Source organism: Epinephelus lanceolatus, chromosome 21, assembly GCF_041903045.1.
Source record: "Epinephelus lanceolatus isolate andai-2023 chromosome 21, ASM4190304v1, whole genome shotgun sequence".
Taxonomy (NCBI): Eukaryota; Metazoa; Chordata; class Actinopteri; order Perciformes; family Serranidae; genus Epinephelus; species Epinephelus lanceolatus.
The window spans coordinates 22,763,337-22,785,903 of record NC_135754.1 but is presented as its reverse complement, the minus strand read 5'-3'; the positions used below and the strand labels follow the sequence as shown (position 1 = coordinate 22,785,903).

The 22,567-nt window shown below is 40.4% G+C and overlaps 1 protein-coding gene and 5 long non-coding RNA genes across 8 annotated transcripts; all 6 read left to right on the top strand.

Moving 5' to 3' along the window:
• Positions 1-66: 66 nt before the first annotated feature.
• LOC144459457 (uncharacterized) lies at positions 67-1,050 on the top strand. The gene is made up of 4 exons (XR_013488440.1): positions 67-151; positions 232-306; positions 439-546; positions 847-1,050. It is a non-coding gene; the product is annotated as an uncharacterized LOC144459457 (long non-coding RNA).
• A 771-nt stretch (positions 1,051-1,821) lies between these two features.
• Positions 1,822-2,514, top strand: LOC144459455 (uncharacterized). Its single transcript, XR_013488437.1, has 4 exons — positions 1,822-1,867; positions 1,978-2,052; positions 2,138-2,248; positions 2,366-2,514. It is a non-coding gene; the product is annotated as an uncharacterized LOC144459455 (long non-coding RNA).
• Positions 2,515-4,836: 2,322 nt separating this feature from the next.
• On the top strand, positions 4,837-6,684 carry LOC117260149 (uncharacterized). Of its 2 annotated transcripts, XR_004501902.1 has the most exons (5): positions 4,837-4,872; positions 5,368-5,453; positions 5,558-5,632; positions 5,816-5,923; positions 6,492-6,684. It is a non-coding gene; the product is annotated as an uncharacterized LOC117260149 (long non-coding RNA). The 2 variants fall into 2 exon arrangements; XR_013488439.1 differs by lacking the exon at positions 4,837-4,872 and having other exon boundaries at positions 5,361-5,453.
• A 2,913-nt stretch (positions 6,685-9,597) lies between these two features.
• On the top strand, positions 9,598-15,845 carry LOC144459454 (three-finger toxin A2-like). 2 transcript variants are annotated; one of them, XM_078163648.1, is made up of 4 exons: positions 9,598-9,732; positions 14,947-15,021; positions 15,427-15,531; positions 15,650-15,845. In XM_078163648.1, exons 1-4 carry the CDS (start codon positions 9,633-9,635, stop codon positions 15,751-15,753), a joined length of 384 nt encoding a protein of 127 aa, XP_078019774.1. In that variant the 5' UTR covers positions 9,598-9,632; the 3' UTR covers positions 15,754-15,845. The 2 variants fall into 2 exon arrangements, with proteins under 2 accessions (XP_078019774.1, XP_078019773.1); XM_078163647.1 differs by lacking the exons at positions 14,947-15,021; positions 15,427-15,531; positions 15,650-15,845 and adding exons at positions 9,837-9,911; positions 10,084-10,188; positions 10,320-13,094 and having other exon boundaries at positions 9,603-9,732.
• A 624-nt stretch (positions 15,846-16,469) lies between these two features.
• Positions 16,470-17,371, top strand: LOC117259510 (uncharacterized). Its single transcript, XR_013488436.1, has 4 exons — positions 16,470-16,495; positions 16,587-16,661; positions 16,976-17,080; positions 17,215-17,371. It is a non-coding gene; the product is annotated as an uncharacterized LOC117259510 (long non-coding RNA).
• Positions 17,372-18,225: 854 nt separating this feature from the next.
• LOC144459456 (uncharacterized) lies at positions 18,226-19,271 on the top strand. Its single transcript, XR_013488438.1, has 4 exons — positions 18,226-18,308; positions 18,427-18,501; positions 18,833-18,937; positions 19,046-19,271. It is a non-coding gene; the product is annotated as an uncharacterized LOC144459456 (long non-coding RNA).
• Positions 19,272-22,567: the final 3,296 nt, after the last annotated feature.

The window sequence follows — 22,567 nt, the reverse complement described above, 5'->3', positions numbered from 1 at the left end:
CTCTGAGTGTGAGTAAAACCCAGATGACAATTTTTAGAGTTAATAATTACCTGGATTTCCATCCATTGCTCAACAAGTCCCAATAAAAATGAAGCTGGCAGCCTGCAGAACACATCTGAGGAATCAAAACTCCAGTGGAACAATTTACCAGGTGGGATATGATTAAGTGTTTTTCATATGTGCATGATTGAATTTTTCTCACATTCTTCCACCGTTGCTTTATTCACACAGAGATCAGTGGACAGACACGTGAGAACATGAAGACTGTGATTCTTGCTCTTGTGGTGTTGCTGGTTGTCAGCCAGGGTGAGTTCATGTACAGGAAACACTACAAATCTGCAGCTGATTAATAACACCTGGAAATTAATATCATGTTTCCAGTGTGTCTGTTCTGAGCAGACAGTGGCTGACTTTTTTGCGGAATTTGTCTTTTTCCAGGTGAAGCCTTGGAGTGTTGGTGTGGAGGTAAACAGCCATGTTCAGGCCGCACTGAGGTCTGTCGCAGTTCAACCGAAGTTTGTGCCAGTGTCGTCTTTCATCAATTCCGTAAGTAGCAACAGTCCAGGGCCCCATTTGAGGGAACATTTATTTTCTGTTTGGAGAAATCAGGCTGATGTTGTTTGAGTCCAGAGCAGGCTGTTTGGTTAGATTCAGATTCAGTTTCAGTTTCAGATTCAGAATACTTTATTAGTCCCAAAAGGGCAATTGGAGTTGTTCCTTCAGGGTGCTCAGCTAAAAAGCTCTTAGGAAAAATCTATTACCTGAACCAGTTCCACATCAATACTTTACTGAAAACTTGTAGAAAGTATTTGAGAATAAATCCTGTCTTTTTCCATGTTTCCACAGCCAGCAACAACTTCCATGGTTGCTATGAGGAATATGACTGCAGGACGCTGAATAGTCCTGGTTATATATCTTGCACATACTGCAGGACTGACCTGTGCTAGTGATGGATGGACGTCATGCAACACATCTGCCAGTAATAATAATAATCTACCCCATGTGTTGGGTACTTTTGCATGATTATAATAAAGATCAATCCCTTGCAAACTTTTGTCCTTTTTCACTGTTTATATATGTTTTTTTCTAATGGTTTTCCAAAAGAATATGAATCTAGCTGCTGTGTGTTGTTACTGACAATTATTGTGACATATAGAGAACTTTTATTCTGGTTGAAAACAGGCTGGAGATACTTCAGCTGGTAAAAGACAGGTTTTAGTAACAGCGATATTCAAATTCCCACAGTCACAGTTGTTGTATCAATATTTTTAATTGCCTTTTTTGGGTGTTTTCCAACAAAAATTACGATAACTAATACATTTTTCTCATGTACAAATCACCTGTCTTGTCCCATCTGTTTTTAGTCTTTATAACTCCTTATAAATGGTTAAAATGGCATCATTATAAAGCTCAAACTGACCAAATCTCCCATCACAACCTGCTGTTTAGTGTTTGCCATGTCTTGTTTTTGAGAGGAAAAAACAAGTATGGTTTATTTGTTCAGTCGAACATCTCATACAGTGTCTCAGTGACTTTACAAGCCAATAACAACAGTTCTTAATACATCACAAAAAGCTAAAGACATTAGGAAAGAATTTTATTCACCTTACAGCGCTCTGAATGGTAATGTGCCAAATTTCACGTGCTGGGAAATTATTTTTGGGTATAAGTTGGTCACACTGGGTTTTGCAGCAGCCACGTCTGGCCTTGATATGTCACTCTGAGTGTGAGAAAACCCAGATGACAGTTTTAGAGTTAATGATACACTGAATTTGAATCGATTGCACAACAAGTTCCAATAAAAATGAAGCTGGCGACCTGCAGAGCACATCTGAGGAATCAAAACTCCAGTGGGACAATTCACCAGGTGGGATGTCTTTAAGTTTCTTCTGTACATGCATTATCAAAGTGTGTGAGTCACAGCTGAATGTTGCATTTGATTGTTCACACTTTTCCACCTTTGCTTTATTCTCACAGAGATCAGTGAACAGACACGTGAGGACATGAAGACTGTGATTCTTGCTCTTGTGGTGTTGCTGGTTGTCAGCCAGGGTGAGTTCATGTACAGGAAACAAAACAAACCTTCAAACATCAAAAATCTGCAGCTGATTAATAATATCTGTAAATTAATTTCCAGGTGAAGCCTTGGAGTGTTGGTGTGGAGGTATAAGGCAATGCTCAGGCCGTACAGAGACCTGCCGTGGCTCAGACGACGTCTGTGCCAGTGTCCACTTTCTTGGTGGACACCGTAAGTATAGACCATTCCTACAGTGTGCTGTTAAGCTACAAAAAACAATAAGGAAAAAAACAGTTTAGACTCACCCACTTTCAGTGAAAACTTGTGTCTTTTTTCATATTTTCTCAGCTAGCAACAACTTCCATGGTTGCTATAAGGAAAGTACTTGCAGGCAGCTGAACCGTCCTGGTGTAGCATACTGCGGATGCTGCAAGACCGACCGGTGCCAGGCAGTGATGTTTGAATGTAAATGAATGACTGAATGTCATGCAGCACATCTTTCAGTGACTAAATAATCTGAATTATGTGTTGTGTATTTTTGCATATCACAATAAAAGTCAATCAGTTGCAACAAATTTTGTACATTTTCATTTTGTATATATCAGTTTTTCTAAAGTTTACTAATGAATGAATCTAGTTATTGATGTGATGTTACTAACAATTATTTTTATATAGAGAAAACTTCAATTTTGGAATCAAACACAAGTCAGGTTTAAGTAACAGTGACAGTCACAACTTAGAATTAAAGGCACAAAACAAGTATATTCATATTTTTAATTGCCTTTATTTAATGTTTTTCAAGTTACTTTTCAAAATGTAGACCTTTTCCATGTTGTTTTCACAGACAAATCACCTATAATTTAAGAAGTGTCCAGCCACCCTCCCAAAAAAACAAACATTAATGGTGTTTCTCAAAGTCAAGGATCCTTCCTAGGAAGGATGGGTCTTCCCAAGGAAGGATCCTACAGAGGTAAGGCAAGAGTCCTTCCCAGCATTCGGTGAACACACATTGGAACAGGCTAACAAGTGTCCCCAGTTGTGCCTCATTAACTCTCAGCAGACTGAGGGGGTTTCAGATTACTGTGATAATTTTGGCAGTCTCCGCCGGCGCAGATTTCATTGAGGAGGCCTTGTGCGCAAAGAACTGTGGGTACTTTATACCTGCTGAGGGTACACACATGCATCCTTGAAATGTCTCTGAAGGTAGGACTCTGTCCTTGGTAGAATTTCAGGGATTCTTGACACTGGAACAGTCCTTAGGCGGGATTCGATGACGTAGAATCCTTGAAATTCAGCCATTTCCTTGACTACACCCTATAGGTCCTGCATATCCCTGATACACCCACACACGTGCTTCTAATTCTTTGGACGTGAACAGACTCTCCCTGACTCTCCTGTTAGCTCTACTGCACCCATTCAGGCGAGACAAATGACACCTTTATCCTCCTTTTTTATGCTTTTGGAGACCTCCATCTGCAAATAGTTGAGCTTCTTTCAGTTTGTCACTGATAAATCTCAGTACTGCTGATCACACTTTGCTGAGGTTTCTCTTTCTCTATCACATTGCACCACCTTGTGGTGGATGAGATGCTGACATGAGTGTTAGAAAAAGAAACCCATAGTGTGTATTTCATTATGTTGTTTCAATAGATCTCACTTTATCATTTAGTGATAATGACAATCCAGGGAAAGGGATTTCCATTTATTTAAGTATTTTTAAACTAACAGATCTCAGAAATTGACATTTATTTCAAACTAAATCTTTCTCGAATAAACAAGAAATAATCAGAGCTTGAAATACAGTGACCCCCCAGAACATTAAAACAACTGGCTAAGTAGTAAATAACATTGATCATTTCTTATAATGCAATGTTCTACTGGGAAACCTCAGATCCTAACATTCATGTGGATGTCACCTGACACCAGTGGCGTAATTTACGGTCTTTACCACAGGCCCCAGTGCACGCTATTGTAACAGGCCCTAGTGCATGTTGGTTACTAGTTATAAGGTGCACACACACCACTAGAAGCTCAAGGCAGTGGCAATGCTCAGTTGGTACTAAGGGGCCCAAAGTGTGCCAAGAAAATATCCCCCACACCATTACACCACCACCACCAGCCTGAACCGTTGATACAAGGCAGGATGGATCCATGCTTTCATGTTGTTTACACCAAATTCTGACCCTGCCATCTGAATGTGGCAGCAGAAATCCAGACTCATCAGACCAGGCAATGTTTTCCAATCTATTGTCCAGTTTTGGTGAGTCTGTGTGAACTGTAGCCTCAGTTTCCTGTTGTTAGCTGACAGGAGTGGCACCTGGTGTGGTCTTCTGCTGCTGTAGCCCATCTGCTTCAAGGTTGGACGTGTTGTTGGTTCAGAGATGGTCTCCTGCAGACCTTGGTTGTAACCAGTAGTTATCTGAGTTACCGTTGCTTTTCTATCATCTTGAACCAGTCTGGCCATTTTCCTCTGACCTCTGGCATCAGCAAGGCATTTTCACCCAGAGAACTGCTGCTCACTGGATATGTTCTCTTTGTGGGACCATCCTCTGTAAACCCTAGAGATGGTTGTGTGTGAAAATCCCAGTAGATCAGCAGTTTCTGAAATACTAGCTCCAACAACCATGCCACGTTCAAAGTCACTTAAATCACCTTTCTTCCTCATTCTGATGCTCGGTTTGAACTTCAGCAGGTCGTCTTGACCATGTCTACATGCCTAAATGCATTGAGTTGCTGCCACGTGATTGGCTGATTAGCTAATTGCGTTAACGAGCAGTTGCACAGGTGTACCTAATAAGGTGGCCAGTGTATGTAGTTCATGGAAACCTGAGGGCAGCAACAAAATGCAAACTGAGGTAGGAGCAGGACATAGAAAGATGTCTCCCCCTCCTCCACCCTTCTGTTTTTGGCTGTTGTGCTTCACTATCTCATTTTTATCAAAGTTCAAGTTTGCTTTTGTTGCAAAAGAGCTTGTCTTCTCACAAGGTCCACGAACTGGAAATGTCCAGGAGCTCTCAGTCACACCTCTTGGAACAATTTCAGTATTTAGACTTTGTGCTAAAAACCTGCCCTCAAACTACAATTCTCAATTCAAAATGAGACCATTTTTCATTTTTGTTTGATCTCTATCATAATAACATGATGGTGCTTTTTCAAATTTGTTACTCAGACAATTTAAAGTTAATATTAATATTGATTCAGTTTTTGTTTACAGTTTAAAATATTTGCAGTTCTCTGTGTGGTCACGGCAGGTTTTGCAGGATCAATGTCTGTCCTTGACAAATCACTCTGTTTGCAAGTGAAAGCCAGATAAAGATTTCAGGGTTAATGATACACTGGATTTGATTTAGATTACACAACAATCGCAATAAAACCAAAGCAGGCGACCCACAGAGCACATCTGAGGAATCCAAACTCCAGTGGGACAATTTACCAGGTGGGCTATGTTTAAGTTTTTTGACATGTGCATGATTACAGTGTTCACCACTAAATGTCTCATTTGATTTCTGACTCTTTTCCACCTTTGCTTTATTCACACAGAGATCAGTGGACAGACACGTGAGAACATGAAGACTGTGATTCTTGCTCTTGTGGTGTTGCTGGTTGTCAGCCAGGGTGAGTTCATGTACAGGAAACACTACAAACCTGCAGCTGATTAATAACACCTGTACATTCATTTTCTGTTTCCTGTGTTTTTTGTGAGCAGATTTTAGAGCTAAAGGACAATCATGTGGCTGTGAAAATGCAGCACTAGCTTGTATACAACTGCTGAACATGAATTTTATTTTCTTTGTCCAGGTGAAGCCTTGGAGTGTTGGTGTGGAGGTGCAAAGTTATGTTCAGGGCGTACAGAGACCTGCCGCGGTTCAAACGATGTCTGTGCCAGTGTCCGCTATGAAAACTATCGTAAGTATTAGCTGTCTGTGGTTCTGATCAGAGGCTGGTCTGCAGGATGGGTGGGAGGGACAACCTTCAGTCCAGCAGTAGGGGCAACAGTATTTTTGCTTTACTTCACCAGGAGGTGAGTGGGCAGCAGCTCACAGGCTGCAGCTGTAGTAACTTGAATTTAGCAGGCACAAACCCCAGAGGCTCCGTTTCAAGACCGCCGTCGGATCAGCAAACATTCTGTTGCTGCTGTTACACAGGTTGGACTCAGTGCTGCCCCGGCCCACGTTAGCTCCTGGTTGTGTGTGTCCGTGCATGTGTTTGCGCACAGGCTTACCTTCATTTTTATTCTATTTTATTCATTTATTTCCTCAGTCTTCATTCTATGGAGTTTTAGTCATCTTTATTGTTAGTTGTTCTGTTTTGGTTGGTTTTCTTTTTTAACATTTCATTGTTTTGTGTCGGTGTCATTACAGTTTTGCCATGTGAAGCACTTTGGGCTGCATGTTTGTATGAAAGGTGCTCTATAAATAAAGTTGAGTTGAGTTAATACATCCCGTCCTCTTCCATGTTTTTTTTTTTTTTGCAGCTCGCAACAACTTCCATGGTTGCTATCAGAGAGACAATTGCCAGAAGCTGAATCGTCAGGGTTTAGTATCTTGTGGATGCTGCAATACTGACCGATGCCAGGCAGCGCTATCTAGTTGTTAAATGAAGTGAATGACTGAATGTCATACAATGTGTGTTGTTGCATTGTCATAATAAAGATCAGTCAGTTGCAACTTTTGTCCATCTTCACTTTTTATTTATCAGTTTTTCAAAACAACATGAATCTAATAGCTGGTGTGCTGTTTCTTACAATTTTTGCATTGAATCGAAAACTTTCATTAAAAAAATTTTTTAATATTTTTTGTGTGTTTTTCAACTAATTTACAGTGTAAAATGTAGACCTTTACCATGTTGGTTTTACAAACAAATGGCCTACATTGTAAAAAGTGTCCAAACAGTAAAGGTGCTGCATATCCCTGATACACCCACACACAGGTGCTTCTAATCATTTGGCTAATTAGACCTTATTCAGGGCTCTGTGGACGTGAACAGACTCTCCCTGACTCTGCTGTTAGCTCTGTTACACCTGTTAGCGCGGACAAATCATGCCTTCATCATCCTTTTTTAATTTTTCTATAAACATTTTCACCTGTTCAACAACAATAAAACAATTCCATGTTTCCACTGCTCCCAGCTACTTCAAGGGCTGCATGAAATCAACCGACTGCATGCATGAATGCAGATGAGTTTATTTGTCTTACATCTAATTTTTCCTCTTCTATATTCAGTGATTTTGTGTACAGCTCAAACTGACCAAATACAGAATAAATGTTGAGCTAAATATTACATAATTAACATGGCACCAATTTTAAACAGTGACTTAATCAGTCAGTCAGATGGAGCTAATACATGATGCAGTGTTCTAACACTGACAGAAGTTTATTCTAAGACAAGACAACATGACGTTTTTAAGGCTGACTGTGTTTAATACACAGATCTGAGAAATGTAAAATACAGCAACACTAAACTCCAACAATAGGAATATAAAAGGTGGATTAGTCAAGCTAATATTAAAAGTGTAATTAAGTGTAGTGAGTTCAGTTAAAAAGTGCATGAATAAGTGCAATTACACATTGTTCTATGTTGTGCTCCCAAGACAGGGGAGGGAGAGGGAAGTTGATCTTTAGCTGACACAAATCTCTGGCAAAGAGCTCTCTGATTTTGACAACAACAGAAAATCTTATCACAAGGTCCACTTACTGGAAATGTTCAGGAGCTCTTGGCCACACCTCCTGGGAACTTTCCAGTGAGTAAACTTTGTGTTGCTAAAAAAAAAAGGCAGTCAATCTGTGGATCTGGGACCACATGTGTCTCTGTAGCCCCTCTCCAATGCCTCCCTGTGGCTTTGACCAAAAATTGTGCCACAGGGAGATGAATCACGATTATTTTTTAACATTTTAATTTTCATTTATTATTGTTGTAGGCCTAAAGTGATCCTTACATTATCTAATTGACCCTTCAGACGCAGACTGGCCAATCACATCGTAGCACCAGACCAGCTCAGATCAGGTCCGACAACAACACAGCTGTGCTCCATTGACTCTAATGCAGTCGTTTCAGATTTCCTTCATGTTCAAGCTGGTTTTGTGGATTTGGAGGTAAATGTTGTGCCTGGGGCACGTTGTGTGTTAATGATACTCGTTACCTGGAGAGGTTGGAAAAAGATATCCGTTTCTTCCCTGTTCCAAAACCAAAATCAAACCCTGAAAAGTGTAGGGTTAGCTAGCTAGCTACTGAAGATATAGCCTACTGAATGTATACACATGCTGCTTTTGCTTTTTAATGGTTATAACAGTGAAAAAAAAAACGACCCTGTTGTACAGGAACCAGTGAAGGGAAGCAGGGAAACACTGTTCATGTGCACACACTGCAATGCCACACAGCTGGTTCAATATCAGCAAAGTTTCCCTTTCTATTCATTGTCTTCTGTGGCAATCAGCAGTGATGTGGTGGTTCACGTTTACACTGTGATCTGTAGCCTATAGTTCGGCTTTAGCTTCTAACTTTGTCTTTTTAACCTGTTGTTGCTGCTGAGTCAGACATCCTGGATATATCCTTCAAACACAGACTGTAGACCCCTCTGTCTGCTTCTCTCTGGAATCACTGCTTCATTTATCCAAAAATATTATCATATTTCTTCAGGGAGTGCAGTTAGTTACAGTCTCCTTAGTGAAGCTAGCCGTGGATTCCAAATCCAGACAGAAAATATCTTGGAGGAAAATATTAAATTTAATAGTGCACAGACAGATTTGCTTACTTTTAATGCAAGGCACCAAATATTCATAAATACCTTACTGCAGAGTGGCCACCTAATGGTAAAACATGTTACTATTAGACCTGTTGGAAATGCTGATAAGCTCATTTAGACTTAATAAGGCTATGTTACCTTTATTAAATACATTTTGTGGCTCTAGACAGATTTAATTAATTTTTTTAGACCAAAAAGGTTGCTGACCCCTAGTCTATTTGAACCCTCAAACTACACTTTTATATTTGAAGAGTGTGTGTGTGTGTGTGTGTGTGTGTGTGTGTGTGATCTCGTGTTGATGGTGCTGTTTCAACATTGTACTCTGCCCTCCAAAATCAGAGCCGACCAGTTTCACTTGTTGGAAAACAAATTCTCAGTTTACGCTGTGCTTTACAACAGTCCTCATGCAGGAATGAGGTATTTTGCAGCATAATTACACAGAATATTTCAATCTAACATCGACAGTGATTCAGTTCTCTCTTTCTTTCAAATAGTACAGTTAAAAACATTTGTGTTTCCTCTGGTGAATCAGTGGGATCATGGTGGGTTGTGCAGCATCCACGTGTCCTTGACAAGTCACTCCTGAGACCCCCTCAGTCCCCAGAGGGTAAACCAATCTGTGAATAGGAATATAAGACACTATAATGTTAGTGATTAAAGTAGGTTAGTGGAGACAGAAAAGGTAAATTAAAGCTATGCCGACATGTGGCCGCAGCAGCGCTTATACTTTATGCTGTCTTTTACAATACGACAACTGACATTATTTTTATTTTCTCCCAGGGAATTGGTGGGGTCAAAGTGGGTTTTGCAAGATCAGTGTAGCATTGATAAGTTGATGTTTGTGCATAAGCCCTGATGACAGTTTAGGAGTAAATGATTACCTGGATGTGCATCAACTGTTCAATAAGTCCAAATAAAAACGAAGCAAGTAACCTGCAGAACACATCAAAACTCCAGTGGAACAATTTACCAGGTGGGATATCTTTAAGCTTTTTAGCATGTAAATGATTAAAGTGCTCACAGCTGAATGTAGCATTTGATTTCTGACTCTTTTCCACCTGTGCTTTATTCACACAGAGATCAGTGAACAGACTCGTGAGAACATGAAGACTGTGATTCTTGCTCTTGTGGTGTTGCTGGTTGTCAGCCAGGGTGAGTTCATGTACAGGAAACACTACAAACCTGCAGCTGATTAATAACACCTGTAAATTAATATCATGTTTCCAGTGTGTCTGTTGTGAGCAGATTTTAGAGCTAGAGGACAGTCATCTGTGGCAGTGAAAATGCAGCACTAGTGGCTAAACAAATTCTTTTTCTTCTCCAGGTGAAGCCTTGAAGTGTTTGTGTGGAGGTCGTACACGATGTCCAGGGCGTCATCAGACCTGCACTGGTCCAAATCAAGTCTGTGCTTACTTTGCCTATCATTTTGGTAAGCACAGGCTGTTCCTTCAGTTTACTGTTCAGTTGAGAAACAATAAGGAAAAACATACATTACATGAACCAGTTCAGAGTCATTACTTTTTATAATAATTGATCCTGTCTTTTTGTATGTTTTCACAGATTACGGCTTCATCCAGCGCTGCAATGATGCAGATGATTGCAGGGAAGCGCTTTATTACGGACAAGCAACTGTCAAATGCTGCAAGACTAATCTGTGCAACTCAGGGCCGGAACTGGACACCTGGGGGCCCTAAGCAGGATACGTTTCGGGGGCCCTACTTTGCCATAAATAGACAGTTAAGGATACACATAACCAGATACCGTATGCAATTATAAACCTTATGCATTAAATTTTTACCTCTATCAACATGATGGTCCATCATTTACTGCTAACTGAGCACACTCACTGAAACACTTAAAGCTAACAAACTGTATTTGCCTTTTTTACCTTTACTATCTGTCTGAATGCTGCTTAGTGTTGGAAATTTAAATCTGCTTGACCACTCGACAACTCCAAACCTAAAGTATTATATAGAATAACTAATGCACATCTAACGGGAGAAAAATAAATGCAACATAAGATTATAGTAAGATTTTACATTTATTCTCTAAATTAGAACAAGCCATGTAAGGTGGAAAACAATAATCACCCATTCTGCTAAGTGACAAACGTTGCTTAAAGCCTAGTTCACATAACTCGATTTTCACCCTGATTTTGCATTGCAGAGACTATCATAATCTTTTGTGTTTATACCTGGTGACGTGTGTTTCTGTCAGCGGGAGTCTCGCCCTGTGTGTGCACACCACAAGATTTCTCCACCGAGCCCTCGCCGACAGAGCCCCAGATAACGCGGTGACGTCACCAAACTTGGAGACGACACATTGTGAAGGCATGGATATTCTTCCCAGTGTTGAATCAGATCTGCCTCCAGGGCCTGGGTCTAAACACAACGCGCTCCCCGTGATCCTGTGGACGCCGCCATTGTTGTTGTTGCTTGCCGGCTTGTCAGTGTTGCCAGATCTTGGGAGAAACAAGGGCTATGGAAACAAGCCCAAAAGAAGCAACTATCATGCATTTAAATAACTTATTAAACGGATATATGTAGAGGAAGGTGATGTTTAGAGAGCAAGCCCAAAGTCGCGGCTAATAAGCGGACCTGGCAAGTGGCAACCCTGCGGCTTGTCCTCCTCACATTTCTTACCTTCTCCTGCAAGCTGACGTGGGATGTATCCTGCCTCTCATTGGCTGATGCTCTTTGTCAGTCGTGTCAGACTTGTCCAGTTTTCTAGCATGCCAGATATCCAGTCCTAGTCACAGACAAGGGGGCGACTTGCTCGTAGGCTTGTTCACACATGAGGACTTGTTGCGGCAGACTATCTGCCGACTCACCTCCGACCTAAGGTGGCTCTCAAGATCCTCTGCGACGTCAAAATCGCGGTGAAAATCGTGTAATGTGAACTAGGCTTTGTTTGACTTTACCTTGAGCTTGTTTGTTTGCCTCTTCTACCTTTTTTTCTTCTTGGTCTCCACTCCTGAGGGATATGCCCGCTTCGACATCTTCGTAGACAGCACTGCGCATGCCCCGTTCAGTGAACGGCATCTGCCCCCTAGTCCGTAGGGTGCCCGCCCTGCTACAGGTCATGTTATGTATGTTGACCATTGATGTTGACTCAGTAGACATCGTTGCAAACAAACAAACTTTTTAAACAAACATGAAGATCCTCACATGCTGCCCAATGAACAAGTAGGCTGCAGTTCATTGAAAATAATAGGGTTGCCAGGTCTGCGCAGAGGTGGGACAGTCAAGCCCTTTTTAGATAGGAATTGTGCAAATTTGCAAGAAAGCCCAATCAGTCTCTTTCAGCATTGGCAGTATAAAAACAAAATCGGGGAGTGCGGCAAAATGCCACCTACCTACTTTTGTTTATACAGAATGCGCCTTTTTCGGGGCAATGGGGGGCGTGAGCAAGTAACAAAATGTGTAGCTCAGCATGTGACGTAAACAGTGACGTGGGAGGGAAGCCATGGCTGGTCAGTCCTCCGGCGATTCTCTCATAAGTCGGCCTGTTCTTCACCGCTTCCCGTCAACCTGTGGTTAATGGCCTCTTTGTTTTCAAGGGCAAGGAGGGCACGCAATTCCTTGTCTCCCCAGTTGCTCATCTTTACAGTGTCTGTCAGGTTTGTGTTTCCCTCTTGCTACTAGCTGCTCGCTAATTCCTGCTATCAGCGGTTTCCTGTTTATCCACCGCCAGTGGCTCACACATGCGGCGTCATCAACAGCTCCTCCCACAAGTTTTCAACAGCCCCTCCCGTTGCGGAAGGGCACCTCGGTCTTTTTAAACCAAAAAGGTTTCGCCAATATGACTACCCTACGAGGCAGAAAATTGGGAACCTTGGATCAACTCACCAGTCCAGCTCTGTGTGTCTAAACACTCGCAGCTTGCCGGCAAAACAGCCCAACATTCGCGGAAAATCTGGCAGTGTATAAGGGGCTTCAGTCAATTCAGTTTACCGTGCATCCATCTGGGGGCCCCCTAGTGGCTGCAGGGCCCTAAGCAGCCGCTTAATTCGCTTATAGGGAGGGCCGGCTATGGTGCAACTGATACTGTTTGGCATTGGCAGAGAAGATTTACCAAATTTTTCATGGGTGCAACCCACATACTCAGCTCTGCTGCTCATCCCACAAAGGCATGTTCCTTACAAATGTTGCACCATATAAAAGGGGAAAAAAACAGGTTTTCCAACAGTATAAGATTTATTGCCAAGAAGCATTGTTACAACAAAGAAGTAATCTACCAAACACAAACTTCTTTACTTTTTGTGCTTAGTTTATAATAATCTTCTTAAGTGTTCTGTACTTTCGCATTGGCATAATAAAGATGAATCAGTTGCAACTATTCTCCTCTTTCACTTTTTCTGTTTTTTTCTGATGGTTTTCAAAACTACATAAATATAAATGTCGCATTGTTATTTACAATTATTGCATTTCATAGAGAACTTTCACTCTGGGGAAAAACAGACTATTGTTCTGGCTGGTAAATGTCAGGTTTTGGTGATGGTCATAATTCCAATTCCCACAAATTCACAACTTTATATTAAAAGTAAATCATCGCATCACCTTTTGTGGGTTTTGTGGGTGAACTACAATTCAAGATGCAGACCTTTATCATGTTGTTTTTGTATAGAAATAAATAGCATTTTTTAACCCTCCTGTTAACTCTATTGCACCTGTTAGGTGGGACAAATGAAACCCGATTTTGTAATTGACATTTCTGTCTTAGTGTCACAGGGGAGATTTAGACACTAATAATGGAAGAGATCAAGATGGTATGACGTGGAACATAGTTGTCTAGTCAGAACTCAGGACCCACCACAATAATTTACAACCTGGGCCAGATTGTTCAAAAGGTGTAATCTATATATATAAAAATGATCCAGTATTGGTAATGCTTTTTTTTTCTTCCACTGATCACGTAATCCAGCTCACATTTGTCCTGGTTGTTCAAAAAAGAACTGGATAGGATCACTCTGATCCAGGTGCACACTTTTACGGATTACCAAATCGGGGGCGCCAAAATTCACACAAAATAAAAGATCCTTAACTCCACTGGGCCTGAATTGTAACTGAGAACGAAACTAAACACTGACCAGCAGATGGCAGCAAACATTAAGAACATATGCATAGATATATACGTTTTTGATTATTTAATTTTTATCGACTGGGATAACCTTGAACATTCTTAATTCATATCCTTTTTTTAGATTATTGCCCTGACTTTACCACTCAGCTCACAGTTTATCGTATATTTCATTTCATTATGATTTTAATGAATAAAAAACTAAAGTCCTAAATATATACACACCGATCAGCCAAAACATTAAAACCAGTGGTGGGTGAAGTGAGTAACATTGATCATTTTGTTACAATGCAGTGTTCTGCTGGGAGACCTTTGGTCATGGTATTCATGTGGATGCCACTTGACGCCCTCCACCCACCCAAACACTGCTGTGGGCTACGTAACCCCCCCTCACAGCAACAGTACTCCCTGATAGCAGTGGCCCCCCCAGCAGAAAAATGAGCCATGCCACACCACAGAAACTGCTCAGGAATGACCTGAGGAACGTGATGAAAAGCTCAAGGTATCAACCTGGCATCCAAATCTCCCACACCCCAATCTGACTGAGCATCTTGGGAAGTGCTGGTACCCCACCTCACAACTGACAGGTCTCAAATGATCCAAAGCCATGTGTCCATGCCTTGACATGTCAGAGACAAGTCCAATCCAGGGAGGCCCCACCATTGATTAGGGGTACCTCTGAGATCAGATTTGGACCCAGGGACTTTGGAGGCCAGGTTGTATAATCCGTATCATATTCAAGTGTTTTAAACAACACAAACTGGAGTTTTGATCCGGATGAAAAACAGGATTGGATTACCTGATCTTATCCGATCACGTAATCCTGTTTTTTCCTTTGAACAACCGCACTGGGTTTTGCAGCCTGGCCTTGATATGTCTCTGAGTGTGAGTAAAACCCAGATGACAATTTTAGAGTTAATGTTACACTCTACTTGCATCGATTGCGTAACAAGTGCTAATAAAAATGAAGCTGGCGACCTGCAGAACACATCTGAGGAATCAGATCTCGGGATAATTCACCAGGTGGGATGTAAAGTTTTTATCATATGTCCAAGGTAATATGCAATTTGATTTCACACACTTTTCCACCTTTGCTTTATTCACACAGAGATCAGTGAACAGACACGTGAGAACATGAAGACTGTGATTCTTGCTCTTGTGGTGTTGCTGGTTGTCAGCCAGGGTGAGTTCATGTACAGGAAACACTACAAACCTGCAAACATCAAGACTCTGCAGTTCATTGATAATACCTGTAAATGCATATTATGTTTCCAGTGTGTCTGTTGTGAGCAGATTTTAGAGCTAAAGGTGGTTTTAAAGGCTGCGTCACAGTAAAGTGATGTCATTTTCTGAACTTATCAGACTGTTCTAGCTGTTTTATTAATCACCTTTGCCCATTTAATCATCATATGCACATTACTGATGATTATTAGCAAATGTTTAATTGTGTAAATATTGCTAAAGCACCACTAGTCAACCCACAGTATTGTTGCAATATCCATGTCAAGGTATTTGGTCACACATTTTTTTCCTTATGGCCCAGCACTAGTTTGTAAACAATGGTTAAAGATGATTTTTCTTTGTCCAGGTGAAGCCTTGACGTGTTACTGTGGAGGCAGGAAACAGTGTTCAGAAAGTACAGAGACCTGCACTGGGTCAAATGAAGTCTGTGCCATCATCGTCTCTCAACATGGTGAGTACAGACTGCTCCTTCTGTGTGCTGTTCAGCTAAATAACAGGTTCAGAGTTCTTGTTTCTTTTTAAATCTTGTAAAAAACCGTCTTATAATCCATCCTGTCTTTTTGTCACAGATTACAGCTACTTCCAGAGCTGCTTAGATGGCAGTGACTGCAGGCGGCTCATTCAGTCATCAGATGCATTTGGCGTGTGCTGCGTGACCGATCTGTGTAACTGATACATGAATGTGCAAAATTGAAAAAGAAATCAGGCAACACATCTTTCTGTAATCATAATAATCTGCTGTCATGTGTTGTGTGCTTCTGCTTTTCATAATAAAGATCAATCAGTTGCAACCGTTCATTCACTTTTCCCATTAATAGAAAACCTTTATTCTAAGACAAATACAGACCTTTGAAGCGGAACAAATGACATCTTTATCATCTTTTTTTATACGTTATTTTCTAAGGAGGCATTTTTGCCTTACTTAGACAGTGTCACAGGGAGACTTGAGGAGACAGGAGAGATAAAGATGTTGCAACAAAGGTGTCTGAACTTTGGATCCAGCACAATAATTTAAAACACGTGTGGGTGCAAGGGGTCTTAATTGTTTTCAAAAAGTTACAGTGGAGGGCTGCCCTGTAATTGAACTGCAGGTTGTGCTGTTAACAATTTTATATTAAGTATTATGCTTTTCTACTAACTACAACAGTCAGGTTATCTATTTATCTATTATTTTTTCCAAATCTTATTAAAAAAACACACTAGTATTTTCTCCTGGTGAATCAGTGGGGTCATGGTGGGTTTTGCAGCCTGGCCTTGATATGTCACTCCGAGTGTGAGTAAAACCCAGATGACAATTTTAGAGTTAATGTTACACTCTACTTGCATCGATTGCGTAACAATTGCCAATAAAAATGAAGCTGGCGACCTGCAGAACACATCTGAGGAATCAGATCTCCAGTGGGACAATTCACCAGGTGGGATATCTTTAAGATTTAAGATTTAATATTATGTGCATGATTTAAGTGCTCCCAAGAACACTACACTTTTCCACCTTTATTCTCACAGAGATCAGTGAACAGACACGTGAGAACATGAAGACTGTGATTCTTGCTCTTGTGGTGTTACTGGTTGTCAGCCAGGGTGAGTTCATGTACAGGAAACACAGACCTCACTATTATGTTGTTGTCTTTTCCTGTTCTTGTAGCATTACAGTGAAGTGGTTTACTTTTCTGAACTCACCAGACTGTTCTAGCTGTTTTATTATTCACCTTTACCCATTTAATTATTATATCCACATTACTGATGATTATTAGCAAACTTTTAATTGTGTAAATATTGTGAAAGCACCAGTGGTCAACCCTGCAATATGGTCTCAATATGGATATTGAAGTATCTGGTCAAATATCGCCCAGCACTAGTTCCATTTGAAGATGATTTTTCTTTCATTTGTCCAGGTGAAGCCTGGTTACAGTGTTACTGTGGAGGTCTCACACCATGTTTTGACAGTATAGAGAGCTGCAGTTCACATGAAGTCTGTGCCATCATCGTCTCTCGTGACAGTGAGTACAGGCTGTTCCTTCAGTGTGCTGTTCAGCTGAAGAACAATAAGAGAAAACATACATGGATCAGAACTGTTATTTCTTTGATAACTTGTATAAGTTGTCTAATAATCCATCCTGTCTTTTTGTCACAGATCACAGCTACTTCAGGAGCTGCTTAGATGCGTATGAGTGCAGCCGGCTCATTCAGTCTCCAGATAAGTTTGGCGTGTGCTGCAGGACTGATCTGTGCAACGACCTGCAAATTTAAAAGAGAAACCAGGCAACACATCTTTCAGTAATAATAATGATCTGCTCTCATGTGTTGTTTATTATTGCTTTGTAATAATAAAGATCAATCAGTTGCAACGGTTCCTTCACTTTTTCTATATTTTTTTAATGGTATTCAAAAACAACATGAATCTAAATGTTGGTGTCTTATTACTTACAATTAATACAGTAAATATAAACCTTTTATTCTGGGAAAACACAGCCTATCCCAGCTGACATTGGGTGAGAGGCAGGGTACACCCTGGACAGGTCACCAGAATATCACAGGGCTGACACATAGAGACAGACAACCATTCACACTCACATTCACACCTACGGCCAATTTAGAGTCACCAGTTAACCTGCATGTCTTTGGACTGTGGGAGGAAGCTGGAGTACCCACAGAAGACCCACGCTGACACAGGGAGAACATGCAAACTCTTGCTGTGGGGCAACAGTGCTAACCACTACACCACCGGGCCGCCTCATGGCACTTGGGACTTAACCACAGTAATTTAAAACACCTGTGTGGGTGCACAGGGGCTTTAATAATTTGGATTTTTATAGTTGTCTCGTGTAAGTTAATGTATTAAAAAACTTGCTGCTCAGTCAAGACAGTTTGTGTTGGCAGCCCCTCCACCAAAGTTATGGTGGAGGGGCTGCAGCTTGTGCTGTTAACACTTATATTTTAGTATTATGCTTTACTTCTGATTGCTACATTAGTCAGTTATCCATTTATTTACAAATTTGTTTTTAAAAAAAAATTGTATTTTCTCCTGGTGAATCAGTGGGGTCATGGTGGGTTTTGCAGCCTGGCCTTGATATGTCACTCTGAGTGTGAGTAAAACCCAGATGACAATTTTAGAGTTAATATTACACTCTACTTGCATCGATTGCGTAACAAGTGCTAATAAAAATGAAGCTGGCGACCTGCAGAACACATCTGAGGAATCAGATCTCCAGTGGGACAATTCACCAGGTGGGATATCTTTAAGATTTTTTAATATTATGTGCATGATTTAAGTGCTCCCAAGAATACTTCAAAATGTACAGCATTTGATTTCTGACTCTTTTCCACCTTTGCTTTATTCTCACAGAGATCAGTGAACAGACACGTGAGAACATGAAGACTGTGATTCTTGCTCTTGTGGTGTTACTGGTTGTCAGCCAGGGTGAGTTCATGTACAGGAAACACTACAAACCTCACTATTATGTTGTTGTCTTTTCCTGTTCTTGTAGCATTACAGTGAAGTGGTTTACTTTTCTGAACTCACCAGACTGTTCTAGCTGTTTTATTATTCACCTTTACCCATTTAATTATTATATCCACATTACTGATGATTATTAGCAAATGTTTAATCATGTAAATATTTGTTTAAGCACCACTAGTCAACCCACAATATCTTCTCTCACTTTTTAGTCAAAATATTGTGATATAATATTTCCTACATATCACCCAGCACTAGTTGCATTTGAAAAATAATTTTTCTTTTCTTTATTCAGGTGAAGCCTTGAGGTGTTACTGTGGAGGTCGTACACAGTGTTCAGACCGTATACAGACCTGCTCTGGTTCAAATCAAGTCTGTGCCTACATCATCTTTCATCATGGTGAGCACACACTGCTCAGCTAAAAACAATAATAGAAAACATATGTTACATGCATCAATTCAGAGTCATGCTGTATTTAAAAACTTGTCTTTATCCATTATTTCACAGATTACAGCTACTTCCAGAGCTGCTACAATGAAGATGACTGCAGGCTGCTCAGTCAGTCACCAGTAACATCTGGCAGCTGCTGCAGCACTGATCTGTGCAACTGATAAATGGACCTGCAAAATTAAAAGAGAATTCAGGCAACACATCTTTTAGTAATAATAATAATCTGCTCTCATGTGTTGTTAACTTTTGCTTTGTGATAATAAAGATCAATCAGTTGCAACTATTTTTCTCGTTCGCATTTTCTGTTTTTTGACACCTTTATCGTCCTTTGTTATGTTATTTTTGGGGCGAGGCAACACAGCAGCACTCTATACTGTAGGTCTACAAAGAGAGGGTGACAGAGGCAAATTTTTATTTGTGGTACAAGGCAATGCAAATAAAACTGACTTGAGGAATTGACATTGACACGCCATCTGTATCATAAATATGTTGATGCATGTTACTGTGCTGGATTAGAGTTCTGGTATAATTTCCATCTGCAGTGGGGGGAGTGTTATAAGAAGCAGTGTGTGTGCATGGAGTGAGCGGTTGAGCAGGGGATACAAATGATGGTGGAGACAGCAGAGCTGAGCAGGAAAACAGGTCTACATCTAGCGGTAAAGTGGTCAGATTAACAGTAAATGTGCAGTGTAAGTGACAGTTTTTCTGTTAATAAAGTCTGCCGCTTCTCAAGGCCAAGTGGAGCTCCCATGTGTTGCTTTCCAGCTGCTGGTAAAGTGAAGGCAGTTAACCTTGAAGTTACTTCGGCCCTGGGGGTAAACAAATCTTCCCTGTGCTTTAGGACCATGGTCTGAGAGCTGAAGCAGGAACGGTTAAGAGCATATTCCCAATATCTGCCTCCAAGCCTTCTTTTAGCATAGATGTATAATATTTAGGGCTATCAGCATAAATGCAATTATAGATGTGATTAAGGTCTGCACATAAAGTGTTATTTAAGACCTGAAGAAAAGTAGACTGTTGATTTTCATAACATATTTTGCAAAAAAATGTATACTTCTCTTATGGAAAAGTGAATCTTTGCCAACCTTCGACATGTTTTTGAACTCCATATCTCAACTCCTTCCTTTAGAAAAAATAACACTGGAGAGATACAACCGAGGTCACTTATTTAATGACCTTTGGCAACCATTATATGCTCAACTGGAAAAATCTGATTCATGAATTCATTTAATCTGTCACTGCTCATGTATTAGCACTAACATTTTTTTATTTTTATTTTTTATTGTTTTTTATTGTTTTATTTTTATTTTACTTATTATTATTTCATAATGTGTTATTTAATCGCATGCTGCTATTTTGAGTGTAAGCTGCCATCTATGAGCTGAGCACACAGGTGTAGCTAATCAGACTGATGTCAGCAGGCAACCGCATCGCCAAATACGGCAAAGCACTATTTTCAAATCACCACAGACCCAATGATTCTCCAGAGACCCTGTGTCCTCATATGAGGACATCACATTTTGGGTTTACTTGACCTTATAGTTCATTCTATTTAACTCAGACCTGTTGTCCTCATTCGTGGACACTTTCTTGTGCCATCTAGTGGCAGTAAGAGCACAATACCCTCTCTCCATGTAAAAACAAGATGGTAGCCAACCATGTCGTCCGAAACCATGAAAAAAAGCCATAGTATAGCATGTCGTCCGAAATCATGAAAAAACATCATAGTATAGCATGTGGTCTGAAATCGTCAAAAAATGTCATAGTTTAGCATGTCGTCCAAAATCATGACAAAACATCATAATATAGCATGTCGTCCGAAACCATGACAAAACGTCATGCCATCCAAATTCATGAAAAAAACCATCATAGTATAGCATGTCTTCCAAAATCATCAAAAAACATCAAAGTATAGCATGTCGGCCAAAACCATGAAAAAAAGCCATAGTATAGCATGTCGTCCGAAATCATGAAAAAACATCATAGTATAGCATGTGGTCTGAAATCGTCAAAAAATGTCATAGTATAAAATGTCATAGAATAGCATATCGTCCAAAACCGTGAAAAAAAGCCATAGTATAGTATGTCATCCAAAATCATCAGAAAAAGTCATAGTATAGTATGTCCGTCTGCAGCTGACCCCAACACAAAAGCGGACAAGGTCCAAAACCTGATCACATTTTATGGTTGAAGCTTGTTTATTTATGATTAATGGTGTTTGTAATTTGATATGCAATACAAGTTTGACCAATTTTACCAACACTAACAAGCTAAGACACTGTTAATTTGAAAGTACTCGTATGAAGACACTGGGACTTTACTATCGTCTTGTTTGAGGGCATTGGGACTTAATAATCATAGACAATGTTTAGTTTTTTATACCTATTGGCTCCTACTGATCCCAAATAGCTAGGAGAAATTAAAAATGTATACCAAACAAAAGTCGGGGTCTCAGGAGGATATCAAAGAAGTTAACTACAGTGCTGCTAAATGGGTGGAAACTCACTCCAGACCTGCATTTTAAATCCTGTGTGTGATTAATCCTGACTTCATATGGATAGAGAAAAACTCCGCTAGCTGCTAGGCTAATTTATGCAATGTAAAATATCATAGGCTTGTGCTAATATTGTTAGTATGTTGTATTTGTGGGAAAAAACACGTCTAATATAAGTGAAACTTGTGAACTGTAATTGAACCTAACTTTGTTACATAACCTTTGTTAAATGTTGTTGTTCCTGGCTTCATATGAGTAGAGAAAAAGTTTGCTAGCTGCTAGGATAACGTATACAATGTAAAATGCCATATGTTTTTGTTAATAATGTTAGCATGTTGTATTTGTGGGGAAAATGTCAAGCAAAAGACAAGTATTTTGTCTGTGAATGTTGTGAGTTATATTGGAGCTGATTTGCGTACTTGTGTTTGAAATTGTCGCTTTTAAGCCATGTTTAATGTGTGTTTTATGTGTGTTTTGAATCAGTCGAACTTCATAGCACCTCATAGACACTCCACCCCAACTGGATGAGCTGAGCAAAAAGAGCAGTTTATTCTATATCATTCATAAATATCTTGAGATTTCTTTTTCAGGGAAAAACCTCTCTAAATGTATTTGTTACAAAATATTTATGGGACAATGACCAAACTGATGTTGAGGTTGACTGATGTTGTGTTGCAGTTTCCCTCTGTGACAACTGGAGGGCAGTAAAGATTCAGTTCAGCTGAAGGTCTGACCCACACTCGTCTCTGTCAGCCTTTCACTGTCACAAAGCACAACTCATATCAAACTGGTTTCTTGAACATGACAATGAGTTCACTGTACTCCAATGGCCTCCACAGTCACCAACCACCATTTTAATAACTCGGCATCAGAGCTAACAGGATGTGAGTACTTCTGTGACTTCCTCTACAGACTAAAGGCTGCAAAAACCTGTTGGGGAACTGTGTCCGACTTCACCGTGGCTCTGTCACCTCCTCCTGCAGCCGCCTGATCTCATCCACTTCCCAGGCGAGCCCAGTGAGTTGGCTTCTTGGCTCAGCCTCTGACGTCCCACTCTCCGGCCATCTGATTGGCTGTCACACTGC